We start from the raw sequence: 22,902 nt of genomic DNA on the forward strand, positions 1-22,902 counted from the left end.
ATCACTTGTAGTGATATTGGCACCAAGTTTTCAACGTTCATTATTAATAACGATTATATTTTTTTGTTGACATGAAGCATGTATAAATTAACACTAGTAAATGAACAGGTCAATACTCAATAACAGATTACTTCTCGGCTAGTTTGTTAGGTTTTTCTAACCTAAATGTTAAATACTCGTTTGTGTTTCGTTAATTTTTAAGAAAAAAGTTCATATTTTTCAAATAGACACACAACAACATTTTAATAACAAATAATAAAGTAGTAAACTAATAGTATTAAACATCAAGTGTTGCATTGTGCGAGTGCAACACAAGTCACCAGATGAGTTCACTAGAAGTATTGATACAAAGCAAGACAAAGTGGTACAACTAAAATTTTATTGTACACCGTTGGTAGAGACTATAATCTAACTCTGGAGATTGTCATTCTTGACACTAATTCCACAAACAATGATAAATATATAAGACACATAAAACCAAATTTCCAACCTAAAGAACAAATCCTGTTTATATTAGACAAGGTAATTGCATTGTGTAGCATTTTATCACTAACAAAGCATAAGAAAAGAACAATCATACAAAACTGAGACCAAAGCAAGAAAAGATTAGACATGAGCCGTGCCTTGAGTGAATTTAGGATCCTCACATCTATAACTGCCATCTGGTCCAATTCCAAAGCCTTTTGGATCAGCAAACACATTCTCCAGAAGCTGACTGCGGGGTGGAAGAGGGCTATTATCTGCAAACTCAACCGCGTCCTCGAGGACCTCGTCGATTTTCTTCTCTATGGCCTTCAATTCTTGTTCATTGGCCAAGTTGTTCTCAAAAAGGTATTTCTTCAATGCAGCGATGGGGTCCCTACCAGCATAGTGTTCCTTCTCAGCTGCCAAAGCAGAAAGAAATTATGGTTAATAATAATTATGAACACCACATACACACACACAAGACTTGAAAAATATACCAAATTATAATTTTGTGTATACTCTCAGCCAGTTTAATAACTACAGTAGTCTTCCTCTCAACTCTACCTACTACTACTGGCTTTTCAAACTATTAGTTTTTTTTTCTAACCAAGATATGTACCAAAGGAATCAAAATGTATCATAGTCAAGCATAAACAATCTTTAAAAAGTATACCATGTTTGAGGATGATAGCTAAAGTTTAAGAAATGGGTTGTTTATGTTTAGACCATCAAACTCTTCACTAATTAAGCATAATACCTCTTTACACAGTTAGAAAGTTTAAAGTGCATGACCGGGAGGGAGTTCAACTCCATCAATTAAAATTGCTAAAGATATGCCAACGAAATTGTTCAAGGATTATGCATAGTAAGTATACCACCAGAAACGCAAAGGAATGTCAACATATGTAGTTGAAAATTAAGAACATAGGGAGAGAATATAGTATCTAAATAAATGCTGACCAGGGTCACGAAGCTCATCGGGATCAGCCAAAGAATGTCCTCTGAATCTATAGGTCTCACATTCAACTAGAGTTGGTCCCTCTCCCCTTCTAGCCCTCTGAATTGCCTCCTTTGCCACCTCTCTGACCTTCAAAACATCCATTCCGTCCACATGAACCCCTGGCATTCCAAATGCAGGCCCTTTCTTATATATCTGAGGATCTGAAGTTGCCCTGAGATGAGACATCCCAATAGCCCACAAATTATTCTCCACCACAAACACAATTGGCAATTTCCACAGAGCTGCCATGTTCAGGCATTCAAAGAACTGCCCATTATTACAAGTTCCATCTCCAAAAAATGCCAATGTCACATGATCAGCATCTGCCTGATTCAACACCTCTCTTTTGTACTTGTTTGTAAATGCAGCCCCAGTGGCCACTGGAATTCCTTCACCAATGAAGGCAAACCCACCAAGCAAGTTGTGCTCTTTTGAGAACATGTGCATTGAACCGCCCTGACCTCGGCAACATCCCGTCGCCTTCCCAAACAGTTCACTCATCACTTGCCGAGACGGGACCCCCTTACTCAATGCATGAACATGATCTCTGTAGGTGCTCACTACACTATCTTCCTTCTTCAGAAGCTTGATGAATCCAGTTGACACAGCCTCTTGGCCATTGTACAAGTGAACGAAACCAAACATTTTGCCCCTGTAATACATCTCAGCACACTTGTCTTCAAAGAACCTCCCTAATATCATGTCTTCATAGAGCTCCAACCCTTCCTCCTTTGTAACAAGCTGCACTCACAAATCCAGACAAAAACAATAATCTCAAAACACTCCCAAACAAAAAATTCCAAACTAACATATTACTAGTAGCGCAACACCGACTATTTTCAATAATCTGAACTTCAGAAGCCAATTGGACAAATAACACACAATTTGGTCATGGGTGAATAAACTTTTCTATAAGCACTTGTAAGAAAATAAAAAAGAAGATAAAATACATTGAATTTCTCCGTTAAATTAATTTGTGCACCGCAGCTTCTAGATAAGTTAAATGCAAAAGGCTTATATAAGAATAAATGCAAAAAATGATTTTATTTTTAGCTTATTCAAGAAGTTTAATTCATTTTCCTTTCCTATTTTCTTCAGCTGTAAGTGCTCAAAGGAAAGTTGATCTAAACAGGCCAAAACAAAACTTCTAGGATCCGTTTTGGATAACTTTTTTTATAAACATTTCTAGGAAAGAAAATTAGGATGGAAAAATGAAATAAGCTTCTCCAATGAACTAAAATTAACTTATACATAAAATAATTGGTAGAACCTCTCTTACTAACTACTCCAAAATCTTATTTTTATCTTATGCATAAGCTAGCTTTAGCTTATAGAAAAGTATATTTCAATTTTCCTTCCTATTTCTTTTTCTCCTGAAGTAGTTTATCCAAAATACTACCAAAACGCAACCATATTGTGAAGTAACTTATAATTATTGTGAAGTAACAGCATATACATCACACATCTGAAATAGAATATACAGCAATCCAAATAACAATTCAATAAAAAAAAACATCAACATTTGAATCATCCAGCTCACAAACCCAATTGGGTCCAATTCAAACGAGCTGAATTAAGTGAAAAATTCAAATTTTTTCTAACCAAACCCATTTCAGAGAATCAACACCCAACCACCTAAAGCAGAGATTTTTGCAGCAAAAACAAAGAAAGAAGGAGAAAGGGTCACCAGATTGGAGGTTTGCTGGAGAAGAACAGCGGAAACAGGGGAAGAAGAGCGAGTGCGAGCATGAGGCCTAGCGAGAGCACCGAAGCGAAGAAGGGTGCGAGTGGATCCAAGGAAGGAAGAGGAAGGATGGGGTTTGAAGTGATCGAAGGAGAAAGAGAGAGGCTTGTCATTGGATCTGGGAATGGTGGAATTGAGAGGGAGAGGAGAGGGTGCAAACTTTGTTGCAGTGAAAGACATCATGGTCTGGCTGCAACAAAGGTACAACGTTTGCTCAGTGTTGTGTTATGAATTGAAGGGAAAAGGAAGCAGAAAAGTGAGTGTTATATAAATAAGTTGCAGAAAGAGGGTTAAGTAAAGGGGCGGAGGAAACGAGGGAACGAAGCATGGAGATAACCGTCTTCTTTGTTAGGGGGCTTTTGCCTAACTCACTGTCATGCCTAACTATGTGACTCTTTTTTTTTTTTAATATTTTTATTTAATTACAATTTTGTTCATGTATCATTTTTTTTTTAAATTTCTATGATTATAAATGTTTCATTTCAGTTTCAATACTATTATTTTTAATCTTTGTCAATTATTTCTACGATACTAAGAGATAAAATTTATGTAATTATAAAATTTTTAAGAATTATAATAATATATAGGAAAATAAAAATAAAACACTTTTAATTATAATAACTAAAAATTAAATTTTCATAGAATTAAAGGAAAAAAAAATGTAATTACCTTTTTTTTTCAATATACGTTTTTTAACGATACTATTTTGAATTAGGTTTAGTAAATATAAATATATATTTAAAAAAATATTTGAATCTTGATTCACTAGGTTAAATTTCTAAGGAATTAACTCATTTTGATAGGTCCAATCCTAATTAGTTTATGCAATTATAATACCTACCAATTATAAAAATAAAAAAAAATAGTAATGACAAGAGGAAAACTAACACCAATATTCAACCATTTTTTTTCTACACTTACATAACTTATATTCCATAATGTATACTCTCACAAGTAAATTATATTAAGAAAATTAAGTTAATATCATTTAAACTTATTAATCTCATTTAAAGTACAACTTTTTAAAAATATTTTTAATAAAAATTTGATATAAAATAAAAATTATTAAAAATAAAATATCAATTAAATGAAAAATATTTTTAAAAATAATATTATCAAGTAAAATACAATTAATTAACGTTTGCTTATATTTTAGTTCCACACACAATATTTTACATATTTTACCGTAGAGGGAGTTAGCTTTTAAACTTTTTATAATAGTCACTTAAAAAAATTTGTTATATTATTTTTACTAATTGATAGTATATTTTTGTTTTACATTAATAACATATGAAAATAAATTCTTTAAATGTATTTATAATGTAAATGTTTTGTTTAGATATTTTTTTATTTTTATAAAATGAGCTTGCTCTTTGTATTTTTTTTTCTTTATTTTTACCCTTCTAGAACTTGTAAATAATATTTTTGGCTCTCTTAAAATATTTTAAATTCTTGTAAAATGAGTCAATTTTGATTTTAATTTCTGTAAAATATGTTTTTTTTATATTTTCATTCCTCTAAAATCTAAAATTATTTTTTTCCGTAGTGTTATTTTAATACAAATAAACAACATTTATTTTAAAATTGTTGTAAAATAAAACATTTATTTTAAGGATCTATAAAAAAAATTAGAAGTTTCACATATTAACATAATATTATTAATTATTATAGGTAATTCCTTAGATATTCAACTAACATTTTAATAAATAAATGAGTAGTTAAAAATGATTATATAATAACAATGACTAAAAATAATAGTTCTAAATTTATGTGGATAAAAATAAAGAATTTATTTTACAAATTAAAATCAAAATTTACTTATTTTATGAGGATCAAAAATATATTTAAACATAATTTTTACACAAATTTTATTAAGAATAAATAAACATAAACTATTTCTTTAGTTGTCAACTTCTTTTCCTATATATTGAATAATACTTATTATTAAAAAAAATTGTTACCGAAGATTTTAGATCAAAGAAATTCCTACCAATAAGGGGAAAAAAAGAGTTGAGCTCAAATCACAACTAATGTAAATAAGTTCCTCTATCTAGGGGTTTAATCAAGTTGAATTGAGTTTAGTTTGGATGAATCTATTGTTGGACTTAATTAAAATTTAGTGAGTTGGCTTAGATTGAATTTGTACATTTGTTTTTAAAATTCAACCTAACCCAATCACGAATAGATTAGATTGAATTAGATTAATTAGAATAATTAAAAAAAATTATAAAAATTTAAGTATTTTATATTAGATGTATTTGAAGAAGTGATCACATTAACTTCTACTTCATCATAAAAATTATCAATTTGGTTTTAAAGTACTAATTAAAAAGTCATTATCATATTTCTTTAAAAAAAATGTTAATTTAAAGAATTATTAATTAATCATTTTCTATTAAAAAAAATACGATAGAATGCATTGATAAAAAAACAAAAATTATAATTTTTATAATATAAAAAAATTATAATTTCTTAATCATTACCTTTTGTTACCAGGTGCATAGTATTTATCATTTTATTGACAATTAATTATTATTAAAAATACTTCTTAAAAAAATTATTATTATTATTATTATTATTATTAAAATTACAATTTTTATTTTATTGTAAATTAAATAGTTTTGCTAAAAGCTGGAGTATCAATCTATTTTGTGGTAACTAAAAAAAAATTCCGGGCCATCACTTTTAGCTGGAACTCTTTACTTAACCGTATTTGTTTATTTTTGTATTTAAAAGTTTAGATAGGTTAGGTTTAGAACTTAGAAGACGTGAGATTCAGGATAACTTTTTAAAGAATTTACACCATTCAATTGAACAGAACCCGTTGTTATTTTTCTCAAATAGCAAAGAAAATTCTAGTTATTACATCAAACCTCCAAACAATTTGGAGCATATTGTGTGGCATTTAATATAAATTTAAGACATGTTTGTAGTTTGCAACTACTGACAAGCATTCTTATTCTTGTCAAAAAAAACAAAAAAAAAGCATTCTGATTTCGGATTTTTTGCAGTAACAATTCAGAGTCTGTTGTGAATGATATCATTGTTGAATACTATGAAATGTGAAGTGAACACTTTTCATGTGAACCTCATTCGCTGTCGACCTGGCACACTTCATATGGATAATGGATCAATTCCAAGTCCCTTTCATCCTCACCACTGCAATGTCCCATCTTCACTTCTTCTAATCCTCAACTTATCTTTATATATTATTATCTTTCTCTTTTTCTTTCTCCTATTTTTTTTATACCTCTCTTTTACCAACTCTGTTTATATGTGTAAAGGGGTATTTGTTATTTATTGTAATTTTGTACTCAAGCAGATTCGATTTATATAATTAAAAAAAATGTGTCAAACTATTTGTTTTAAATTTTTTCTCTTTGTTTATACTGTGATTGTTAAATTAATTTTATTTATGATATAAGATAATGTTTATTAATATTAAAATAAAGTTTAAATATTGTAATTTGTTATTTATCTATTTTACTATGGAGCAAATACTCGTACACAAATGTTATTTATTTAGTAACTTTTATAGTTTTATTAACATTTCGATTTGGTCATTGCAGTGAAGGTTAATTATGAAAAATTACAACGGTGTACTTGTTATTTTATAGGGATAAGCTTATTATCAATTTTAGAATTGGTTAAGAAAGCTTAGAACAGAATAGCTGTTGCTTTATGAGCAAACTGTCAATTTCATAACAAAATTTTGTTAAGAATTTGTTTTAAAGAATTAGAGCTACGTTAGGAAAGACTATACATCACTTATTTGGTGTCAACTCAAGATGATTATCTCTCCTTAAGTCTGGTATCACAAATCATGCGTCTGACGTGAGTGAGACACAAGCCCTCAGATTAAAGCCATGCCCAGTGCAACATCAGATTTCTACCATTGTAGAACATGAAATTGCATCCCTCCACCTAAAATTCAGCAACTTCCAAGTATGCAACACTACACATTAACTATATACATTATAATCAACATATACTCAATCAACATGCAAAAATTAGAAATCAAATCACGTTTTTCGTGTCAACATGCTTCAAAACTCTAAAACCTCAACTTGGGTCGTTCCACTTAAAATCATGCAACTCAATAGCAATTTAGAGGGAAATTAACCACAACACATTAACAACTTCACAATGTTAAGAATTTCCAACTTCTCTTAGCTTTAGAACTTGAGAATCTCGAAAGAGAAGAGGAAGGAAACAAGCTTTCCACCCAACTATAAATTCTAAATCCATATTCCTATAGTTTGGAATCTCCTCAACCACGTAATCAAGATCTTTCCTCACTCTTGAGAAGCTAGGAAGAAAAGAAGAAGTTAGAATCTCTAGAGTTTCTCTCACTACTCTCTCTAGGTTTTCTAAGGAATTGAACTTATGAAGCTCAATTTCAAATAAAAACTTCAAATACCTTTCTTCCACATATCTAACTTGACGTCTACTCAGAGAAACTCTAAAACTATATAAAATCATAAGAAATCCTCAGATTCTAAAGTTCCTCAACACAAAACAACAATTCAACACAATCACATATAATTAATGAAATTAACAACAACATTCTACTACTTTCAATGTTACAAAAAAAAAACCAATAATTTAGTGTAAAAGTATTTTATGTAAACAAAAAAGAGTTATCATACATGTTATACTTACAAAAAATGTTTAATTACTATATCATAAGTAAATATTTGATAAATTTACTTATATTTTAAACATAATGTTATAATTTTTAAATTATAGGTTCGTTTGTTTAAACTAAAAAATAAGTATTTTAAAAAATAATTATTTAAGAAAATGAAAAACTACTTATTTAAAAAAAAATAAGACAAATACACAAAAATTCTTATTTTATTTAAAAAAAAACGCTTTTAAAAGTAAAAAAAATTAAACAAACAAACCATATATATATATACACTATTAATTCATTAAAATATTGCTATTATACTATAGAAAAAACATGAACTATTATTTTACAAGCAAATATTTTATCATAAAATTTTTATTAATTATTAAAGTTATATAAGATGATGATCAAATTATATAATTGTGAATCATATACGGTAATTGAATAATACATATTACATAATTAAAGAGGGAGAGAAATGGAGATGTAAAAATTGTGAATTAATTTGATAATTATAAATTGGATATGAAATTTTGTTTTATAAAAATGTTTACCCTTGTCCTCAAATGGGTCCATAGCTCAGTGGTAGAGCATTTGACTGCAGATCAAGAGGTCACCGGTTCGAACCCGGTTGGGCCCTTTTATTTAAAAAAAAAACTCTTGTCATGTTTTGCATTCAATAACTAATTAACTATAATATGTAAACGGTATAGATTCCTTAAAATATTACGTCTAGTTACTATTTATTTTCCCCCTTAAATCTAACGGCTCAATGCGTTTGAGAATATATACAGATAAAATACGAGCTAGGTAGCCACCTCTTCAATTTATTAATTATCTCATAATATCCTACGATTTTGGTGAGCGGAAAAAATATTTTTCGGCGCTTACAATAAAATATTAGGCACAACTTTAGCATCTGAGAACGTGTTTTTTTAGCATTCAATAACTATATGATAAACAAAGAGATTCCTCAAAACATTACGTCTTTACATTATCAGTACCTTTTCTTTCACTTGAGAATATGTACACACAATATTTGAGCCAGCATCTGTAATTGTGAGAATATATATATATATATATATATATATATATATATATATATATATATATATATATATATGTATGTATATGTATATCTGACTGAGTACTGCTTACAAGAAAATATTCACATCTCTGATGACATTTTTTGCAAGCAAAACTTTGGCGAATAATCATCAACCTATTATTAAGAACATTTAAAAGAAGAAAATCAAAGGAGCGGGATAGGGATAAAAATAAAAACAAAAAATAAAAAAAAGGAAAAGGAAGGAAAGAGATGAGACGGAGGTTTCCTCTATGTATGGTTGGTTGGAATAAATATCACTATCTCACTAAAATGGCTCTCCTATTGTACACGTGCAGAATTTTGTTTATAACATACAACAGTTAGTAACATGTACATAAAGTAGAATAAAATACAATGGGTTGAGTTGAGCTACACCAAATCTGGAAGCTCCACTGACAAACTTAGGGGGAAGATATCTTTTGTTGCTGTTAGTCTGTACAGTTTCCTTTTTTTTTTTTTTTTTGACAAAATGGTCTGTACAGTTGTTGGTGCTGATCTCTCTCTTAAAAACCAGTTAGTCACCGCTTATTTGTCTTCTCCTTGCCTGCAGACAAGTTTCCTTTGTGTCAGAATTAAGCATTAATAAAGAGAATCATGATTTTCTGAATAACATTACTCACCAAATATACTTGATTTTAAAGGAAATCGAATTGATGAACCCTTAACTCTCAGCTCCCGATTTTGCTTGCTTTTACTTCGTTTCTCAGTAACAGCAGAACTATTACTACTTTCCCCAGCCTGAAAGTCTGTTACTCTACTCACCTTTTCATGGTACACAGCAGGTGGGGCAAGCTTCAGCGGAGGCAAGTTTTCTATTTGCATAAATCTCTGATTCTTCTGCAAGCTGCTCAAGATCTCAAACTGCAGAAGCAAGATTCAATATAAAATGTCTTGAAGGCTACTATATTGATGAGATGATATAGAGGTTTGTTTATATTTACCCGTGACATCTGTTGCTGTCCGTACATATTCTCTGATAAATCACTGTCATGAGGATGAATGGTACTTCCACGGGGGTATTGGCGCCTTGATGAGAATTTATTGACCAAGCCATTCGTTGCAACGATTGATTTGTTTCTAGACTTCTGGGATTTCTTGTTAGGCATGCATACAGGGCATCCAGATGAAGATCCTTTGCTTGAGGCCTCACTTTCCGAAACTTCACATTGCAGGTGCACTGCATGGCCACAGTTGAAAATCCGAATTCCAGAGCTATCATAGTTCTTCGTTAGGAGACAATTACAAATACAGCACAAAAGACTCCTGGGAGCATATCCATGGGAGGCCCCTTTCTTGAGTAAACTCATAGTATAAAACGAATCATCTTCTATTAACGATTTGGCAGCATCCTAAGTGCAGAAGTAGCAACAAGAGAAGAGAATCAGGACAAAACATAAAACCCCTTGAGGATGAAACGAAAATTCAAATTGTCTGCTACTTTCTTGAAAGAAAGAAGAGACATTAATCTGTCCATTAAAATTTTATATTCCATACCAAAGGAAGTTATATTTACATGTCAGGTCAAGGAAGTTCATTTTGTTCTCAGAAAAGCCACAAGTTTATACATATCTAGAGAAACAACAATACAGCAAAGTAAAAGTAATTAGCATGGCGAATGAGATAAAAACTCATGTACGGGAACGACTTTAGAACAGTATCTTAACTCCCAAAGAATGCTAACAAATACAACGAGCATAGAGTATGAACTTGGCTCGAATGCATCTATCTTGTCAGGTTTCTTAAAGCAGTTTTTAAAAAACTACTTAAAACTTCAATTGATCGATTATAATTGAAAAGCATGAAGATTATTACACTTTGTAAGGCATGATCAGGGAATCTTATTAAACATATAAACAAACAAAAAAGAACAAGTTAATCTTACCAGAATTCTTCTTTCAAAGCCATATGTTCCCAGCATCCCCAATATGGTGAGTTTAAAATCACCAAATTCTTGACTACCATTATCAGACAGCAGTTTAGACATGATAGTTGGAAGGTGAACAAAACCTATCATTCCCTCGACAATCTCTTTAATGAACTGGGATAGCAACTTTCTCAGGATATGACCATTCTGGGACTTTGAAATTTTCCAACTGCTTTTATAGGTGTCTTTGTCCACTTGTGAATCTGCTGATCCAGTTAGCATTCCAAAATAACTCTTATTTTCATGCGCTCTTTCTTCAACATATGAATCTATCAATGGGTCACAAAACCTGAATGACAATCAAAGGAAAAAAGGGTTGTTACCACAGCAAGAGCTCCCAAATGTCCAGAACAAAATTTTTGGGAAGCTTGTTCTGCAGACATTTTGTTCATTTGATTACTACATTAGAGAGTCATAGAATTCTGTCACCTTATGGTCAAAAAGTTTTGTTTTACCCATTTTGCATGAAAAAAACACAGCTATATTTTCACAAAAGTGAAAAAAATAAAATCACTGGTATACTCTTTTCCTTTTTGGGGTAAAACCATGAGAGTATCTGGACCAATCCTCATTTAGGAGTAGAATCAGGGCTATAGTCTAAATTGCAAGAAAGGGGGTCCCTTAAAAAAAAGGCATGTCATTTCTTGGTTAAACCCTACTCATGAAAATAATAAAGTTGACAGTTATCATACCCTCTATAATTCAGATTACAAGTTACTTTAAGTGATTAGTGATTATCCAGAGCAATTGAAAATCATGCCTGTAAATTATGCAAATATCTATCCATCATCTGGAAGTGGAACACCTCAATGTTGCTTCTAGCCTTCTACCATTTCATTTCTGTATGTTAAACAAGCCATGCAACAGCCACATAATGTATATTATGAACTAGTTTTTTCCTTATGCATCTGATCATGTATATTATGCACTACATACCATATAAGTACATTTATCATGATTATTTTTTTTGGGTTGGGACAGGGAATTCATGTAGTTAAGTCTCACAAATAAATTAATAAATAGGGAAATGTATATTGATATTAAACTCACGAGTCAAGTAATTTAAACCAATGTGCCTCTGACTCCTCAGGATTTAGGCGAGGGGTGTTCCGCTGACACAGACCAATACAGGCACGCAATAAATTGTGGATGTCATTTACCTATTGGATTAGTAAGCATTAAAAGTATTAGGTCACCTAATAGATACAAACATACAAGCACACCAATCAAAGCATACTTGCATCTTTGAAGCTTCATTAAAATGTTATAGTTTCAGTAACAGATAAACAAACCTCCTTTGTTCTTAAAACAGTGTTGAATACTTCCATATGCAAAGAACCAACTCTGCGATGGTTTAAAACTACAGCTTCCACAGCGGCATCAAGCTCAACAAATTTATCATTTAGATCCGAAAGGGTAAGTAAAAGGGCACTACCAACATCACCAACCCTTTCTAATAAGAATGCAGCTGCATCTATAATGCCATATTCTTGACACAGGCGTAAACAATGTTCAACTCGATAGCTATCAAACATTTCCAGAAACTTGAGAACTGAACCACCTTCGTACTGGCATAATAACTGCAAAATTGAAACATGAAAAAACCAAGTTCCTATTACAACTACAGTAACAAACTCCCTCAATTTTAACAAATAAATGATAAAGATGGCTAAATAAGTAAATAAAGAAAATGAGAAATGATGTCTGTATCTACATCTCCCCCCCCCCTCTCCCTCAAGAAATATGAAGTTTTAAAATAGATAGCAAGCAGTAACCATTAACCACACAATTTGGCTCAAGAGACATCCCAAAAAGAACAAAGAACATATAGCAACAGTATGCCTTAACAGTTAGTTACTTAGTTCTAGATGGAAAAAGAAAAAAATCAAATTAATCTTGCCCATGCAAAGGCATTGGCACAAAACTCACCTCAAGGTAAAGCTCAATAAGATCATCAGGCACATGCATAGGATTTTCACGCATGTACTTGGGGAAATTAGATATATTCTCTATGTAATCTCTGACCCCTTGTGTGTGATCCTTGGCCTTCCTTCCATTAAGGGGATTCACAGTGTCATCCTTTCTCAAATTAGACAAGTCTAGGGTGCCAAATAAGTGAAGCTCAATGAGAGTCTTTAAATAAAGGAAAAGACTTTTTGGACGAGTGTGAAGTTCAGTTATGATACGGGAACTTTCATCACTAAAATGACTGATAACCATGTGGAATGCACCCTCCCTACAAGCAATCAAATAGAGTATACATAAATTAAGATTGTTGGATACAGTTACATAAATTGAAATATAGAAACCATAATGCTGTATAACCTGCCAAAAGAATCCAACTTTAGTAAAGCTAATACGGAGAATTACCTGCTTAGTTCAACCAACTCAGGAATTCGCAACATGACTGCTGATCGAAGAGCTGCATGGTCATTGTCAGTTAACTGTGAGAATGCTTTGTTAATAAAGGAGAAGGCGTGAACCGGCTCATCTACATCTTTCACATAACTATCCAATGCAGCCACATATTCATGTCTGACACTATGAATCAATCCACAAACCTAAAACCAAACAAAAGAGCTGGTAAAATTACTCGGTTAGATAAAAAGTCAATATTTGGTACCACTATGCTTCTGAAGACAATATCACCAAAATGGATAATATGTACCTACCTGATAATATTTGGCTCTCTCACAAAGGCCTAGCACAAATGACACATCCCAGTCTGACTCAGGAAGTACTTCCAAAAGTGCAAGCACTTGCTTCTCTCTATTTTTTGGAGTTGAACCATGAACAGAAACATTAGTTGAAAAGTGACTATCTGATGTCAAATATTCCAATATTTGACACAGAACACCCTTTGAAACCTTAGCTCTTTGAAGAGCAACATAATATGCAATGAACTCAAACAGATACCCTATGTCCTTCGAAGGCCATTCCTTTATCAACCCATTATCACCACTACTAGAGGTTGTATCTGTGGGAACAATATTCATATCAATTATTTGAATCAGAGCATCAACTGTGTTCTGAATCAAAGCATTTTGAGTTTCAGTAACATTATCATTTTCTTTTTTTGCTTCCTCTTCAGGTTTATTGGCTGAATCTGGTGAAGATGAGCATGCATTTGAAACTTCATCTTCCATGAAAGCACATCTGAGGACGTCCAATGTAGCTTCAGTGTCTAACTTTAAGAGAAGATAAAGATTCAGGTGGGGTCGTCTGGATACAAAGTGTGAAACTGTCTGTGATTTCGGAGTACAGGAGTCCTTTAACAAAAACTCTACAAGTTCTCTTCTAAGAGATGGTAAGCGTGTGGGAGGAATAGTTCCACGGCCTACAATTATATGCAACAAATGAATCATCATTAAGTAGCATTATTGGAATATTTTTAAAGCAGAAAACAAATAAAGAAAGATTAAAGAACAGGGAGAAATATTACCAGGTGGAAAGGGAAGACCTGTAAAGCAATACTTGAGATAAACCAGCATTCTGTACCTGTTAAAAAAGAGACAAAAGGAGAAAAATACATATTTAATCACTTTTAACGAGCTTAGGAAAAACTAACAAATTTCATTTTGAAGAAATTTAGTGAATAAACTGCTGTCCGTTTTCTTGAACACATTGGAGAGAGAGCCACTGAGTAACTGTAATCAATTCAATAGTCTATTCAAATAAATATTGATTTTTTTTTTATGAATATTTCATGGATGATCAGAACTGGTGCCAAATTAGGTCAATGGACATAAAGGTTGCACATTGCTAGAAATTTCATTCTGATTCAAGTATATTTTCAATATGATTTTTCTTTTTTAATTGATGGCCAATGGCTACCAATGAACAAGAAATAGTATATAAAATAAATAAAATTTTTTTGCTAGTTAGAATACAAACAAAACCCAAAAATTTCACAAATATGCATATTGGCATTCACAAATAATACATAGATATATAGAAAGCAAAATAAGAATATTGAAATAATAAGGAGAAAGATAACATACCCAAGTGCAGTAGCACTTTCCTTTTGGCTATTTTGCAAGACAGCATACAGCTCCTCCAGAGGCGCCCTAAAATCATCTAATCCTTTATTAAAGACATACACCAGGGCACTATATAGCCCATGCTCCCGGCATAATCTGACGACCTAATGAAAGTATCAAAGTAACCATTTGACAATTGTGTCAATAAAAAATTAATGGCAAGGAAAAATATCTCAAAAGATCTAGCAAGAACCTGATTAAAATCCAAGGATGATATATCCATGTGAAGTACACATTGCTCAATCCGCTGTAACCACCCTTTGGTGCTATAATACTCTACCAGTTCTTGCATAATCTAAAGAAAGGTGGGACAAAACATAAGGAAAAAAGAAACTGTATCAACTAATAATCAAGAATATAAATTAAAAAGTGAAAAATTAATATTGTTAATGTAGCATCCAACTATGCAAAAAAGCCTGACAAGGTCCAATACCTCAGGAGGTAGAGATCCAAGCATGTCCTTCAAAATGTATGGCTCCAGAAGCTCCAAAAATGTTTCTGAAAAAAGTTATATAGTATTTGTACTTTTATCCATTTGAAATTGGAAAAAGCTAGATTAATAATGTGAGAGGGTCTACACAAACTATAAATCTTTGCTGGTGCAAGTCAACTGAATAAATTGTTTGTGAAAAATAGCTTTAGTAAAGCATCCATGTAACTAGTGCAACCATGAATCAATGAAAAGTAAGCGAATTTAACTGCTGATGACAATGTAATCATCTCATTGATTTCTTCCCATTATTCTTTTTAGGTCTTTGTTTGCTACTGAATTTTTGGCACCTGGGAAGTGCCAATAGGAACACAAGCTCAATGTTGCAAAGAAGAGAATGTATTAGATAAATAAATAAATAAATGTACCAAAGAGAAAGCAGGAGTAACACAGATTAAGGAATAGCTGGTAGAATTACATCTAAAATGGTTCAGCCAAGTAAGAAGAAGATGAATAGATGCCCCATTAAGAACATTAATCAGATAGAGGATAGCCCAAGAGTTACAGCCTACTAGTAGAGTAAAACCAAGAAAAAACTAAGTAAAACCAAGAAAAAAAGCTCTCAAGTAAAACCAATAAAAGGAAATTAGATCTAAATATCCACTTTGAGGAACTGATTTTCAACAAAAACTAATTTTTGCCAACCAATAGCAATGATTATATTATTCAGACAAGATTAATTAGCTCGAAATAGATTACAGTATTCTTAGTATTGCCAGAGGAAAACAATACAGTGGAATGAAGATTTTTGGTTTTTATATGTTTTCAAACTCGGCATTTGTTTCAATCACGGAGACAGAAAATTTAGAACAACCAAATATATTATGAGATGTATTATGGTTACTCTTTTGTTTTGGTGAGTACAGAATGAACTTCTACCAACATTAAATTACAAAATGGATTATATTTTACTCTGATCCCCCTCTTAGGAGCTATCCCACGTCTATTTCAAAAATCATTTTGTTATTAGACTAAAATAAGTTGTTTACCTAAATAAATAATTGAATCTGGTGCTGACAAGGATCAAAACAGGAAGTGAAATGAAAAGAGAAGCCCTCTTTATAATATACTACAACACAAGGCTAAGACAATGGGTTACCTCTTTGTTGAACATCCACAAACTTGGAGAAAATTTCATCAAAAAGAATGTCTGTCCGTTTGATATGACAACAAAATTCAACAGCAACTCCACCAACACGGGCATATTGCTCCTTTATCTCAGAATGCACTGAATTGCTTCTACTATTTGAATCGTTGGACTGATCCAGTTTTCCAACTTGACTGCAGAATGCCACCGAAATATAGGAGAACACTTCATCAACATATGATGTAAGCAACTCCACCAAGAAGGGCATTATGGCCTCATGTACAGCATCCAAGGTTCTGGGAAGGTCCACAACCCCATGAGCATGGCCATCGTAAAGAGTCATTGCCATGTTCAAGGCACCCATCCAGTCACCTGCTTTCCGCAAAACCAAAATACGCTCTTTCCAAGGGAGAAGACGAGAAACAAGAAGATGTGTTGGACCAAGTACATAAATAGAAGCTCCTCTTACAGCAACAGAATTATGATAAGCTTTCTCAGGATTTCCAAATATATTGTTAAATTGAGTATGATAAGAGACTAGATCATCTCCTCCAATACCATTTACAGCAAAACTTGTTTGGTGAATCACAGTTCCATCCTTGGAAAATAAATATAGTTGTCCACTTGAAGTGAGAACTACCAGCATCTGAGCAAGTAAAAAAAAATCATTTTAACTACCCTTAAAGTTAAGAAGCAAAAAGAGGAAACAAAACAGTACACTAAAAAAAATGTGGCCAAACTTCTAGCTAATCTAGGTAGGCAGAAGATGATATAATACCTGGTCATCCAGCCATGCCAGACCTATAGCCGCACCATCAAGAGACCACCTTCCATATACTTTCAATTCTGATTTGACTAACTTTGCAACAATAACCTTTCGTTCCCAAGCAATTGCAAGCAAGGAAACTCTTTCAACAGCTTCTGCAGACATATTTTCTACAAGATAGCAATAAATAAATATTTAGAAAGAAGTCAACATGAGTTATAACAAAATGAATCCTTACCGGTAGAACTACATGTTTGTGTCATGTATTTCCATGCAGTATATGGCATGGAACCCTCCCGAATTCCATCTGGTCTAGAGAGTTGAGCATAGACTTGCAATGTAGGGCTCAGCCGTACCTATAAAAAAGATTTAGCATCTTGATAAACAAAGCAGATGTATCAACAAATAAGGAAAAATTACAGCACAAAAGGTACATGGAGCCATCACAAACATCTGATTTTCATACCACCAAAGCAGTTTGATGGGTGACAAATACAACCACACCTTCTTCAACCAAAGAAGGGGCTTCATTGAAGAGTTTCCAACCTGAATCTCCACCAACAACACCTCCCATCATGCTGCTTATACTGCTAGCTGAGGTGGTGGTGTTTCCCTGAGAAAAAGGCGAAGCACTTCCACTGAAGTCATCAAAAAGGAGTGGTGAAGCTGAAAGCACCAAACCTGTACTTTGCCCATCAAGAAGACACTGCAAAATTAATACAAGTTCAACAAATAAGAGAAATATGAGGTAACTGGATATTAAGTTAACTCAGGTCCCCTGTATAACGCAATGCAATCTTCAACCCATTGCATACTAATGAAAAATGTTATATACCTGAGTTTTGATGGAGAATCTACTAAACAAAGGAACCACTGAGATAATGTGGAAGAGAACCAGACCCTTACAATCACCAGTAACTGCTTTAAATTGGCGAGTATTCTGAGGATCCTGTCCTAAAAAAAATGTATGTACCACCGGTGCTGTATGCTCACCACTAATAACTTTTGCCACTACCCCTTTCTGTACATCCCACAAGGTAACATGACCATCAGCATAACCAGCTAAAAGAAGGTCTCCTTGTTGATTGAAAGACATGGATGTCACTGGAGCATGCGACCGATCACCTTGAATAGCAAGCATCAACATCTAACAAGTAAACAGCATATATCGATAAATGAAGTTACAGCTGATACCAAAACTAAATCACATAAAAGCTTGAAATTATGAGCATCAGCATTACTGATTTTGTGCATTAACAAATGATCATTCAAAGAGCATCTTAGTGCTAAACCACTTAATGTGTGCGTTTGTTGGGAAGGTGGGGCTTATTTATTTATTTTAATATACGTCTATTCATTCATTTTAACTTCTATTATCATCAGAAATTAAAACAAAATACCTTGTGCAATGCCATATTTTGTTTCTCATTCATTTTGTCACGCAACTAAGGTATTTCAGACCAATCTCATAGAATCTGCTTTAATGTGAAGTCTAACAGAAAAACTTACAAAGTCAAAAGATAATGTCAAACATAATACTACTGTTGGAAAGCCACCTAAATAGCAACGACTAGTAGCTCGCCTTAATTGTGGCTAGTGTTTTAATTCTCGGATAGTGGCACGTGTGGGCCAGTCCCAAAAAATGATATATTTTGAAACTTTTTATATAGTTTATATCAAGTACACTATATGCATATGAAATCTCAAAAATGATAAAAATTACTCAAACTTAATGATATTCATAATTAACAATAAAAAGTCAGGGCTGTCTTCAACAAAACATACAAAAAAATACCAACAAAGTCAAATACAAGTTTCTTAGATAGGAATCAACAATTATCAATCACCATCTTCTACATTCTAATCTTCTTTATCATCTTCACTACTATTACAGCTATAGATTTCATTTTTGAAAATCAAAATCCCAAAAAGTAGCCCCCCCCCTCCCCCAAAAGGCCTAACGTCTTTGTTAAGAGGTTTTTCTGGAATCAACACATAGTGCTTCTACAGCTGCTATTTGGTCTGTTATGGGTGCTACACTTTACATCGCTATAGTGGCAAGGGGCACTCTACATTGCTACGACACAATAGCTATGCTAGAGCACATTATTTAAAACCATGATTGTGGACCCTTTGGTCTGCCATCACTGTAGCCTCTAGCACCTTTATAGTGTTCAATGTGAGGGGTATGTTTAGTCCTATATTGCCTAGTGATATAACCAAAGTGCCTATAAAGCATGGACAATTCTCACCTTATAAATCACTTTTTTGGAGTTGAATTAAGCCTAAGCCCAAGTTTTAAGATGGTATCAAAGTCTATCTTAGATCCATTGTTGGGTCACTACTCACTAGCATTGTCCATGCTCTAGGCCCATAGCTATGGGTATGAGGGGTGTGTTGAAAAGCTGCCCTAATTGCAAGTTTGCAGCCTCTTTGGCCTGTCTCCTCCAACACCTTCATTTTACTAGGTGTGAGGGTGTGTATTTAATCTCACCAGTTTTATGAGGTTGAGTTAAGTCCTATCCCAAACTCTAAGAAATACATCAAGTTTGATTACTTCCTATATCACACTAGATATATTTACAGGCAAAGATGTAAATTTCCATAATTCATTGGCCATTGAACTTGAGCTAGTTCAAAAAATTTGATTGAATTGAGAACCAACCTTTCCATCAGAGTTGTCAGAATGATGAATCGAATATTTACTGGGAAATACAACAATGAGCCCTTTTGCCATTCCTACTGCAATGTAATTAGTATGAACTGCCAAGGCTCGGGCAGATCCTTGTTCCCGCCTGAACGTTTGGGATGAAATGGCTCTTGTGACCACATTATCAGCATCAACATCAAAGTATCCCAACGTCGTGGACCCTCTCCGAACACCCTCGAGCCTCATTGGCTGGGCAGCAGCACCCTCTTCCAAATGCAAACCAGTGGAAGCACGCTTCTTCTCCAGTTCTTCAGCCAATTCAAGCGGCTTCATCGAAGACTCTCGTTTCTTCTCTGCTCGCTTAGCAGCTCTTCTGCTTTCCAATTCCTCAAGTCTCTCTTCCACTAGCTCAGCAACATCACCTGATGAACTACCGTCATCACCACCAACAACACTCACCTCATTCTTAACATCATCCACAGAACTACTACCATTATTCACCACTTCTGTTCCCACAGCTGTACCCGTAGCAGTGATTCTCTCATCACCACCATTATTTCCACCAAAATCACGAACATCATCATCATCAAACGGTGGAGAATTCATATCCTTCACATGATCACGGTCAACCTCATCCAAATCCCTCTTCTCCTCACTCACAACAGAAGAATCATTACCATTACCAATAAAATCACCATTATTATTACTATTACAATTATCTTTATCATCGTCATCATTATCATTATCACTGTGCACCTGAATGTCAGCACTGCCAGCCTTCGAATCAGTGGCGATTTCCGCATCACTCTCAAAACGTTCGCCGGCAACGGAAGCACTTTCACTAGATTGAGTCTCGACCTTCCGCAGCACCGGATCGAGTTTCTCGCCAGGCTCGCCCGATTCGCCTTTGGAAGAAACATCGGAACAGTCGTCGCCGGTGGCAGCGATTGAACTCGATTCGGCGCTGTTCGCGGCCGCGAATTTCCTCCTGGAAATGATCGCCGCGGCGTGCGGAGTGGGGACGGATCGCGAGGCGGCGGCGGCGGCAGCGAGCGCCGCCCCGGGCTTGGCATTGGACCTAACGCCGCGCAGCAGAGAGGAGAAGGGGCGTGTGCGGTCGGGGAATTGTGCGGGTTTGGGACGAGAGAGTGAATCGGGCGCGGGTTGCAGTGGTTTTTGTTGTTGGAGAGTGGGGTTTTGAGGATTGGTGAGTGAAGAGAGGGAGTGAGAGGGAGAGGAGGGAGGTGAGGAAGAGGAAGAAGAAGTGTCGCAGTCGTTGAGGATTTCGTCGATGGTGCGGTGAGGAGCTTCGTCGGCGTCGTCGTCGGAAACGGAGGAGGGGAGGAATGAACGGAGGTCGAGCTCCATCCTGTGCTCAACGGTGGTTTGTGCGATTCTTGTTCTCTTATTTTATTACAAATTAATCAACTCATATAACTCTAATATAATATTTATTATAAATGTTAGTTACACATAATAAATTTTTTTAATTTATATATTACACGACTAAAATATTAGTATTATTAAATTTTTAGTGAAAAAAAAAATCCGTAAATATAATGATTTTGAAAATGGTTTTTATTTTAAAAAATACTAATAATAAACCTTGCTTCTATTGTTTTTTTTTTTTGAATTTTTTAAATTTTGTTTCTAATAACATTATATTTTAAAAATTAAAAATCAGAATAATTTTATGATTTTCTTTTATTTTATATTTTTTTAATTTTTTTTCATTAACAAATTTATTGTCATTAAATTTTTTACGGATAAAATTTAAATTATAATTTTATAGTTAAATTTTACTTCGATAATATGTATATTACCAGAGTTTGCATTAAGGAGCATAAATCATGGTAATATGAATAATTAAATTTCTTTTATTAATCATAAATATTTTAAAAATATTTATAAATGTTATTAATGAGTCAAATATTTTTATTGCAATAGAAAATTAATATTTTTAACTTAAAGTTTTGTTCTTTTACAAAACTTACTTTTCCAAGAAAGAAAAATGAAATAAGTTTCTCCATAACCTTCATGTTTATGCATGAGATTTTTCATAAGGTATTTTACCATCTCAAAATTTGGGTCAATGATATGAAGGGAATGTGTAAAAGCCTACTTGAAAAAAAATAACTAGTAATTTGTTGAAGTTTTTCAAGGAAAAGAAAAATGTTGCAATATTGAGATTGTTTGGTGTGATGCATGGTAATATTGGTGATTTCACATCGACTAGTGATATGACATAAATGAAGAACAGTTTCTACCTTACAAATTTATTTTATTAAGTTGAATTAGACTCCAATCCATTTTCTTAAGATGATATCAAATTTTATTATTGTGATTATTGTTGAATTTATTGTGTCACTTGTTATCAAATCATTATAAATGTTCAGTTTTGTAAACTTCAAGCTCAAGATGTTTAATTTTCGACATGAGAGAGGTTTATTGGTGACATTATGACTAGTGAGATAGTCATATTAGAGTATATAAGCGGGACAATTCTCACCTTGCAAATAAGTTTTCTGAGATTGAGTTATATTCTAATACATTTTCTTAAGATAAGTAAGAGAAACATAAGGTAGAGAGAAAAAAGCATGAGAACAAAATACATGTTTATTATAAATTCTAATGGTAATATTTGCAAAATTTTATAATCTAAACAAGTTATTTTACAATTGATTGAAATTTGTTTGTCATTAATCAAATTATCTTACATTTAAATTTTTTTGTCATATTTAAATTTTTCATCCTGACACACAATTAAGGAAAGAAAAAATTAAAACCCATTCATTGTCAAATTTAAGAAATTAGTCATGAGTGTGTTAGTTGAGTTGATGAAAATAATTAATTGACAAAAATATGATGACCATCCCTTTGTTATTTATAATTTCTAAATATATACATATTACATGATCTTTACATGTGTCCTGAAATAAAATCTATGATATCTCAACTACATATGCAATTAACATCCTTAATATATACAATAAAA

The 22,902-nt window shown here is 33.0% G+C and overlaps 2 protein-coding genes and 1 non-coding gene across 3 annotated transcripts; 1 reads left to right on the forward strand and 2 right to left on the reverse strand.

The window, feature by feature from the left end:
- Positions 1–240: 240 nt before the first annotated feature.
- LOC109809069 (pyruvate dehydrogenase E1 component subunit alpha-3, chloroplastic) lies at positions 241–3,578 on the reverse strand. The gene is made up of 3 exons (XM_020372293.3): positions 3,153–3,578; positions 1,426–2,206; positions 241–884 (listed from the first exon to the last, which is right to left on the reverse strand). The coding sequence occupies exons 1-3, from the start codon at positions 3,390–3,392 to the stop codon at positions 607–609; spliced, it is 1,299 nt and encodes a 432-aa protein (XP_020227882.1). The 5' UTR covers positions 3,393–3,578; the 3' UTR covers positions 241–606.
- Positions 3,579–8,410: 4,832 nt separating this feature from the next.
- Positions 8,411–8,482, forward strand: TRNAC-GCA (transfer RNA cysteine (anticodon GCA)). The gene has a single exon. It is a non-coding gene; the product is annotated as a tRNA-Cys (tRNA).
- A 690-nt stretch (positions 8,483–9,172) lies between these two features.
- Positions 9,173–21,326, reverse strand: SETH5 (transducin family protein / WD-40 repeat family protein). The gene is made up of 19 exons (XM_020373198.3): positions 19,923–21,326; positions 18,093–18,404; positions 17,724–17,963; positions 17,496–17,613; positions 17,270–17,427; positions 16,504–17,137; positions 15,348–15,412; positions 15,108–15,209; positions 14,876–15,018; positions 14,317–14,372; positions 13,547–14,211; positions 13,245–13,435; positions 12,804–13,110; positions 12,167–12,454; positions 11,925–12,034; positions 10,833–11,163; positions 9,892–10,299; positions 9,571–9,811; positions 9,173–9,494 (listed from the first exon to the last, which is right to left on the reverse strand). Exons 1-19 carry the CDS (start codon positions 21,273–21,275, stop codon positions 9,469–9,471), a joined length of 5,748 nt encoding a protein of 1,915 aa, XP_020228787.1. The 5' UTR covers positions 21,276–21,326; the 3' UTR covers positions 9,173–9,468.
- Between the last annotated feature and the right edge of the window lie 1,576 nt (positions 21,327–22,902).

The sequence above is a fragment of the Cajanus cajan genome, chromosome 5 (genome assembly GCF_000230855.2).
Source record: "Cajanus cajan strain Asha chromosome 5, NIPB_CcT2T_4, whole genome shotgun sequence".
In the NCBI taxonomy this organism is placed as follows: Eukaryota; Viridiplantae; Streptophyta; class Magnoliopsida; order Fabales; family Fabaceae; genus Cajanus; species Cajanus cajan.